Below are 8100 nucleotides of genomic sequence, written 5' to 3' on the forward strand. Positions count from 1 at the left end.
CAAAACAGAGGGAGGCAAAGCCTCTTCTAATTTAAACAGGAAGGAAACATTGTCTTTGAATGGAAGCTTGATATGTAGACCACAACCTTGGCCCTGGCCCTACTCCTGACTTGTCTATTCTTGATGGTCTCTGTTTCTCCTCATAGTCCCCAGAATCCAAAGAGGATTGTGCTAGAGAGGTCCTTTCATTTACAAAACTTCATTCATTCAGTTATTCAACAGATATCAATTGTCTGCCACTCTGGGCCAGATCCTGAGCTGGCATTGAGCTTGTAACAGACAAAACTCACACTACCTGAGGCCAGAGTAAGTTCCTGGCCAGAGATCACACAGCCTGGACCCAGGAGCCCAGAGTTCCTACCTCCACATTCTGATTGCCAGGGCTTCAGCCATGCTGACTTGTGTATGTCTGGCTCATTGCAGGTCAGGCCCTGGTTCCAGCCAGGCAGGGGCCTAGAAGCCTTACTCTGGTCCACAGGTAACTCTCAAAGTCCCACCAGGAGAGGCCAAATGCAGCTTTCCATACAAAAAGCCCTGAGAACTGGCCTCCCCTTCTCTTGGCACAGGCTAAAGAAACCCCTAGCTGGGCCTTTGGGCAGTGAAGGCCTCCAAGTTGATGGGACTTGGGAAAAGCAAATTTGCTCCACAATGCTTTTCAACTACTCTTCAAAAAAATTTTTGTGCGGTTTTACAGCCATCAGCAGAGCCTTAGAGGTGATGTGACTTGCGCAAGGTCATACGGTTAGGAAATGATCCACCAGGATGCAAATCGGGCCTGCTTGAACCCCAAACCGGCTGGTACCCGGACCACCCCTCACCCCCACCGCGTCCTGCTCCCGGCCACACACTCACTCCACCCTTCAAGAGGTCTGTGCCTCCACCGGACAAATAACAGAGGCGACTGAACAATTCCGGAGAAACCGCAGCTCCCAATGCTTCCTGAACAAGCCCAAAGAGAGAGGCAGCGGCGCCGGCCGGGCGCACTCGGGGGGTGGGAGAGGGTGGGGCGCGGCGTGGACCGGGCCGCAGCTCCCGCCCGCAGGTAGAAACTTGTCAAAAGTACGGTGCGCATACCGTCCAGGACGTCTGAAGCCGCTGACGCACAGAGGCGCGGGTCCCACTCAACACCCCGCCGGGCCAAGACTGACACAGACCTTGCATTCAGGCGACTCATCGCGCCCTCTTCAAAAAAAGTCTCCCAAACTTTTGATGTCATTAATACAACAAACAAATAAGCAAATAAAAAACAGCAGGGAACTTTTCGAAAAAGGAGATGGAGGCGGATATCGAGTTCTTCCCCGATCCAAAAAAGCCGAAGGCTCTTACCTGCAGGAAACCTCGCAGCCCGCAAAGGCGCGTCTGTCTGGAACGCTTCGCATCGGCGCGGGACTTTCACGGCCGCCTGCTCTGCAGCCCGGCTGGGCTCCGGCCCTGTGTTTTATACCACTATAGGCAATTAATATTGCATCAGCCGTATTTTAAATTTTCAAAACCCACAATATAATGTAATGGCATAAGGGCATTTATTATTAAAGGACACCCGATGGAGGGGAGGTGGAGGAATCGCTGGGGCTGTTGCGCAAGGCGGCGGCGACGAGCTGAGGTCCAGGGATTGGGGGCGATCCCCAGGTTTGCTTTTGCAGTAGGGGGGGCGTGCTGCGCGGAGGGGAGACCTGCTCTGCTTCGAATTTCAGGCTGGACGCGATGACCCAGAGTTCTTTGCAGACACGGTGGGGAAATGTACAGAAGACTTCTGGGCTTGGAACATTCATTTTTAAATCATGAAGGTGTTTCTGCGGCTCACAAATAAGATTTCTTCCCCCTTTTAGAGTGTGTCGAAGAGAGAGTGAGAAGGAAACCGGCATCTGTTAAGCACCTTTGTGAACAAGCACTAAGATAGGATCTTTGCGGAAGGTATCTTTTTACCACCGCCACCCCCATACACCCCCCATCTCCCCACCCCCCCCCACCCCCCCACACACAGAAACCAAGATAGACGCTGGAATAACCTCCTGGACGATAATTTCAAATGAATTTCTGAAGTAATCCCAAAGAAGTCCTAACGACTCTGTCCCAGCAAAGAACACCTTCCTCTTTGCATCTCTCTGTTCACCTCCCATCTAGCCGTTTGAATCTTTTAAAATAATGTTTCCTACTAAGAGCCAAGCACCACCAGACGGCTTAAATAAACAATCTTACTCAATCCTGACAATAACCTTGTGATAAGTATTAGCATCTTCATGCTGCAGACAATCAACGGAGACTCAGAGAAGTTTAAGAAACTGGATTCAGGATCATTCAGCCAATGAGTGGAGGTACTGGGGGCTCCTACTCCCATTGCTGCTGCTGCTGCTAAGTCGCTTCAGTTGTGTCCGACTCTGTGGGACCCAGAGACGACAGCCCATCATTAGTCAGGCCTAAAAGTTTTCGGTCTGAGTCAAGTTGAACAAATAGAAGCTGACAGATTTGCACTTGGGGAAGTGTAGAGGAAGGATCTGGAAACTCTGAGGTCTAGGGAGGGTCTGGGTGAGAAGATAAGGCACCCAGGGAAAAGGAGCAAGGAGAAATAATTGCAGGAGATTGACCTGCTAGAAACGATAGTTCAGCCCTTCTGGGTTCTCACTTCTAAATGCTTTCCGAGACTAGTACTCCTTAACCTCCGAGAAAGTAAAGCACCGCGATTCGGGTTGAAAAATAAAGCATTTATTTTAGAAGTTAATTCAAGGGGTAAAGAGAGAAGGAAACAATATTTTATTTGCATCTATTCGGACAACAAAACCAAAGGTCACACGGCAACACACAAATTACATGAAGCAACGAAAGATAAAATGTGACGGGGCCAGAGGCACTGGGGTGAAAAGGACTCAGGCCAGTGGTTTGGCCCCACAATCAGCTCAAAACTATGAGTGAACCTCCACCAAGAGGTTGGGGGATGGAAAAAAAGTGGCGGTAAATAAATAATAGTAAACAATGATGCGAACAGTAATAAAAGCGTAACGAGGTGAGCCTTGTTAGAAGGACTTGCATATGCTCCGGAGAGTTACAGTTACTTTCGTTCGGGCAGCCGCCTCTACGCTGCTCTGAGAGTCTGGCTGGAACAGTGAGCAAGGGTCAGAGAGTCCTCAGTCCGACCGGAAAGCTACCAATCCCCCGCCTTCCTTCAGGCAGTCTTTACCCCTCGAACGGCCAGCAGATCGTGGAGGATGGGCCACAGCAGGGGCTGGCTGCTGCTTGCAACCCAGTTACAGGATTCCAGCATTTTCAGTCGCTGAAAAGGGCCCACTTTTTCCGGAGCCCACCCTATGGCGGAGAACAGCTTGGAGCCGGCAACTCTCTGCACATTTTCCCTGAACCTAATTCATGCTACCTTAGAGAACGTACAGCAAACCAAAGGATGAGATGGATAGAATTTAGGTGGAGAAGGGAATATAAGGCTATCCTTTGGAAACATACGTGTATTTTATATACTCTAAATAAATCTCCAGTACGTTTGTACCCCACTTAGACTTTGTATTATTACTTATCACTTCCTTCCCATCCCTTCACCCCTTGTCTAATCACGCTAAGCAAACTGATGCCTTCAAGCCAGAGTCTTGCAGTCGGGCTAATTGACTATCCCTTACTTTTGGGCTCCTGCCCTGAGGTCGCGCAGTCCTGGGCGCGAAGGAGATTTTCAGCACCACGGAGAGCACAAGTCCCTCCAGGCCTGCCTTTCCTGAATTTTTTTCTTAGCGCCCAAACTTTTCTGGTGGGAACAGAAAGGAAAGAAGGGAAAGGGAAGGCCGTGAGGCAATTAATTAGGATAAAGGGGAAAGTCTGTGACTTCGGGGGTGAGAGCCTGACCTGCCAGGAAACGTCTTGGAGCCCCCATACCGTTCCCCCCAACTCCAGGGGGACATACACTCAGCTCTCCCGGCCCCGGACGCCGTGCCCCGTCGCAGTCAGTGGACAGCCGAGTACTTCATTCGTTTCTGTTTCTGTCTCTGGTTGCAGAACCAGACCCTCACCACGTTCTTTTTAAGGTCCAGTTTCTCGGCGATGGCCGCGATCTTTTCGGATGAGGGCCGCGGCTGGATCGCAAAGTAGGCCTCCAGCGAGCGCTTCTCCGGCGCCGCGATGGACGTGCGTTTGCGCTTCCGCTCACTGCCATTGAAGAGCTCCGGCTTGCTATTTTTCTCTCGATAGGCGGCCTCGGCTTCCTCCAGCCAGGCCTGGAGTACCGGCTTGAGCGCAATCATGTTGTTGTGCGAGAGAGTGAGAGACTCGAACCTGCAGATGGTGCTCTGGCTGAGCGAGCCGACGCCGGGGATCTTGAGGTTGGCCAGGGCCGCACCCACGTCCGCCTGGGTCACCCCTAGCTTGATGCGCCGCTGCTTGAAGCGCTCAGCGAAGGCCTCGAGCTCTCGCGGGTCCGACTCCACGTCGCTGAGGCAGGCAGGCATAGCGCTGTGAGGCGCCACGGCATGTGGGTGGCTCATGCCCATGGCCTGATGCAGGTGGCCCATGGCGCCCAGGTGGTGCGGGTGGATCTGGGCCGGCATCACCGAGTGCTCGGGGGCGCCCAAGCCGCTCACGCTCAGCGTGGGCGAGATGTGCTCTAGTAAGTCGCCCTCGAGGCCCTGGTGCACGGCGTGATGCGGGTGCGAGGTGAGCGCGGCCGGGTGGGAGATGGGCACGGTGGACGAAGTGGACGTGCAGGGCACGCTGCTCATGGTATGGTAGGTGGCGTCGGGCTTGAACGGATGGTTCTTGCCGTGGGAGACGATATCCACCGCCGCCAGAGCTTCGGCGCGTGCCAGCAGGCTCTCATCAAAGCTTCCAAATATATTACCCTGCAGCTGCAAGCGAGAAGGCGCACAGCACGGTCAGTGGGGAATACTGTCAACTCAGGATTAAAACACATTTTCAGGCAACCGAGATGCCTCTCCTCAAAGCCCAGGTCATAAAAATTAATACGGAGACAGAGGCTCTGCTGGAACAGACGTGTGGATCAGAGACATGAATGAGAGAGAGAGCGCGCCGGGAGAGAGCGCGGGGGAGACAAGGAGAGGGGTTCAGACAGCGGCGATTGTTCTGGGCGACATGAAAAAAACATGAAGCAAGTGCCTGTCAAAAAATGTGCCTTAGAGCGGTAATTATGCTCCACTACGTACCTGCGGGGCTGGGAGACAGACTCGGCGCATGGCCTCGGAGCCGGAGTGCAGGCTGGAGAATTTGGGTTCTTGAAGCACCGGGTGCATGCCGAAAGGCTGCTTGGCGTTCATGGCCATCATCTTCGCGCGCCGGGCAGGGAGGCAGCGAGGGACATGGATCAGGCTCTTCTCGCTGGCTCGCCGCGCTCCAAGTGAGCGCCGCTCAGCGCCCGCGCTCCCCTCGCCCTCTCGCTCGCTGCCTCCCCTCTCCCCCACCTGCTTCTTCACTCATCTTACAAGCAGCCTGCCAGGAAGGGCCCGGGCGCGCGCAGGCGTGCTCACGCGCCCGAGACTCGCAGGGGCGGCCCGGGAGGCGAGGCCAGGCGGCAGCGCTCCGCGCGCCTCTCTGCACCGGCCCCCGCCGCCCCCGCCCCAGCATTTATACCCCTGCCGGGCCGGGCCTCCCCGCGTCCGCCCCGCCCCGCCCGGCTCCAGCCAGCAGACCTTCCGGAATCTTACTTCTTCTTTGCGGACTTTTTCTCCCCTAAGTCCCAACCTTTCCATCCTGTCCCAACTCGCACAAGCCAGACAGAAGGGCAGCCGTGGGCCAGGAAGCTGACCCTACCCCAACCCACCGCGCGCACGGGCGCGCGCACACACACAGACCACTCACTCACTTTGTCGGCCCGGCTGCCGCCAAACTGCCCATTTCCAGGGCGCTCCTGGCCACACGCCCGAGCGGTCCACTAGAGTCCGGCCCAGCCGCGCAGCGAAGAGGCGCCTCCAAGCGCCCAGACGGGCTCCGGGGAGGATGAGAAACAACCAGGAGGAGCCCCCAGTGACCTCCACCTCCCAGTCGGCCGCGCCGGTGGATGTGGAGAATGAACTGCCCTCCCAGGCCAGGAGGCCTGAGGTCTCCTCCCCGCACTTAGCTTTCTTGCCTTCGCTTGAAAGGACAATTTGCCCCCCAGCTCCGTCTCCCCAACCAGCGGACCTAAGGACAGCTGTATTTTTTAGAGTGGTCACCGTTCAGGACTGCCCACCGGCCTTGGGAGTGGGTGAACAGACTTTTCTTGGGCCGATGACGCTTACAAGCCCTATTCCCCAAACAACAGCTTTCACTTTTAAGCTCCTACTATGTGCTGGGCAGTTTTGCGTGTTAGCCCCTGGTGTCTTCACACCCTGCAGAGCTGGGCTGTGATGCCATTTTACAGACGAGGAACACGCGTGTCGGTGGGGTTTGTGCCCAAGGCAACACAACTGGTTGGGAGCTGAGCCATTCACTCACTCGTTCCGTGCTCGTTATCCGTTTTCCACATGTATTTACTGACAGCGTCCTATGTGCCAGGCGCCACGTCTGACGTCCCAGGCTCCTAACCGCCTGGTACTTTGTCTTCCTTCCCGAAGTTTCCTTCCCGTGCGCCCCGGGGTTAGTGTGGCCCCGCCCCCTCCCCTCTGCTCCCGGCTTCTTCCCTAGTTTCTCCCCGTCTCTCCTCGCCTTTCCCCGCGCTAGTAAACAGCGTGAATAATGCATAGGGAATCCTAGGCCCGCGGCCGCCCGCGCCGCCCTCCGGGTTGGGAGAGAAGCCCTGTGGGCCCAGCTGAGCCCACCTCGCTGCCGCCTCCACCGCGGGGCGGCCTTCGGGTTTCAGTGATGCTGGCAGCCGCGCCTCAGGGTGTGAGTCGGGGTTCCCAGAAGGTTAACGGAGTGGGGGTGGGGGTGGCGGTGGGGTGAAGGGGCCACCCCCAAGCCTAAGAGGAAACGCTGCCAGGTCCGGCCTCCCCCACCTCCGGTCCTGCCAATCCGCCATCTCCGAATCGGAGCCTGTCTCCTGGCCTGGATCCCGTCCTCCAACCCCAGAAGCCACGTGCCGCCCTTTTACTAACCCTTTCTGGGCCTCGGTTTGCCGAGCTCTAAAATGGGAGTTGCCCTGCTGTTTGTTTGCCTTCTGGGTTCTGGTGAAGACGCTTCCACCTGGAGTAGAACGTAAAGCATTCAGTCAACTTCCTGACTGCCTGATGCTTTGGGGCGCAGGCTGTAACCTCGGATCTTGCTGGTGGAGAGTCCAAGAGCCACCTTAGAGTCTGCATATGGCACTTTCCTCATCTGTTACTCTCCTCCTCTGATAGTTGTGGGGAATGCACAGATAAGCATTTGGTACCATGCTTGGCACACTGAAATCATGGACTGAATGCTTGTTCCTTTCTTCTTTCTCCCTCAACTTAGAAATCTGTTGGGAGCAGGAGTGGCCTAGGTTCTCTGTGGAAAATGGTTTGTCTGCAGGAGCAAACTGGTTCCTTGCTGTCCTCTGTTCATCTGCTTTGCACCACACTCCATGGTGAGGGCTGGGACACAGATGCGAATCAGACACCATCTCTGCCCTCACAAAAGCACCAGTCTAAAATCCACTTCAGGAAATAGTCTGTCTCATGCACAAGAAATTGACTGTCTCAGCCACACAGAGCAAGGCTGATGGGATTCTTGAAGTATAGAGTACACATAAAAACCATGGGCCTCGGGAAGACCAGGCGTAGAATAGTATTCAAACACTGGATGGATGTGACCCTGGCTGGGCCTCAGTTTACCCAGGAGAGAGGGCTGGACTAGACCATTGCTAAGCTCTTCCAGCTGAAGCAAAAGACTACTGTTCTGGTTAATTTAAATGCAACACATTGTGAGCAAGTCAGGAGCTTCTCTCCAGGAATTCTCAATTCCTTAGTAGCTAAATGTAGCATTATTTGATCACTCACCAGCATTTAGGACCACTTGTTCTTGTTTTCTGCACAATACTAGAAGCCAAAAGGAAAAGGGGAGTGGGAACCTGGGGATACTGGATCCTCCAGGGAAAAGAATATATAATTTGCCTGGCCTTATGGAGAAGGAAATGGCAACCCACTCCAGTGTTCTTGCCTGGAGAATCCCAGGGACGGCGGAGCCTGGTGGGCTGCCGTCTATGGGGTCGCACAG

General features: G+C 54.9%; 1 protein-coding gene across 1 annotated transcript; it reads right to left on the reverse strand.

The window, feature by feature from the left end:
- Positions 1 to 2692: 2692 nt before the first annotated feature.
- On the reverse strand, positions 2693 to 5337 carry POU4F3 (POU class 4 homeobox 3). Its single transcript, XM_027548804.1, has 2 exons — positions 5154 to 5337; positions 2693 to 4838 (listed from the first exon to the last, which is right to left on the reverse strand). The coding sequence occupies exons 1-2, from the start codon at positions 5271 to 5273 to the stop codon at positions 3942 to 3944; spliced, it is 1017 nt and encodes a 338-aa protein (XP_027404605.1). The 5' UTR covers positions 5274 to 5337; the 3' UTR covers positions 2693 to 3941.
- Between the last annotated feature and the right edge of the window lie 2763 nt (positions 5338 to 8100).

This window comes from Bos indicus x Bos taurus, chromosome 7 (assembly GCF_003369695.1).
Source record: "Bos indicus x Bos taurus breed Angus x Brahman F1 hybrid chromosome 7, Bos_hybrid_MaternalHap_v2.0, whole genome shotgun sequence".
Classification (NCBI taxonomy): Eukaryota; Metazoa; Chordata; class Mammalia; order Artiodactyla; family Bovidae; genus Bos; species Bos indicus x Bos taurus.

Bases quoted from the DNA above. Each gene is read 5' to 3' on its own strand.
- POU4F3 (XM_027548804.1), bottom strand. From the start codon at position 5,273: ATGATGGCCATGAACGCCAAGCAGCCTTTCGGCATGCACCCGGTGCTT. The intron at 4,839-5,153 runs GTACGTAGTGGA...TCTCGCTTGCAG, and splicing joins TCTGTCTCCCAGCCCCGCAG to CTGCAGGGTAATATATTTGG.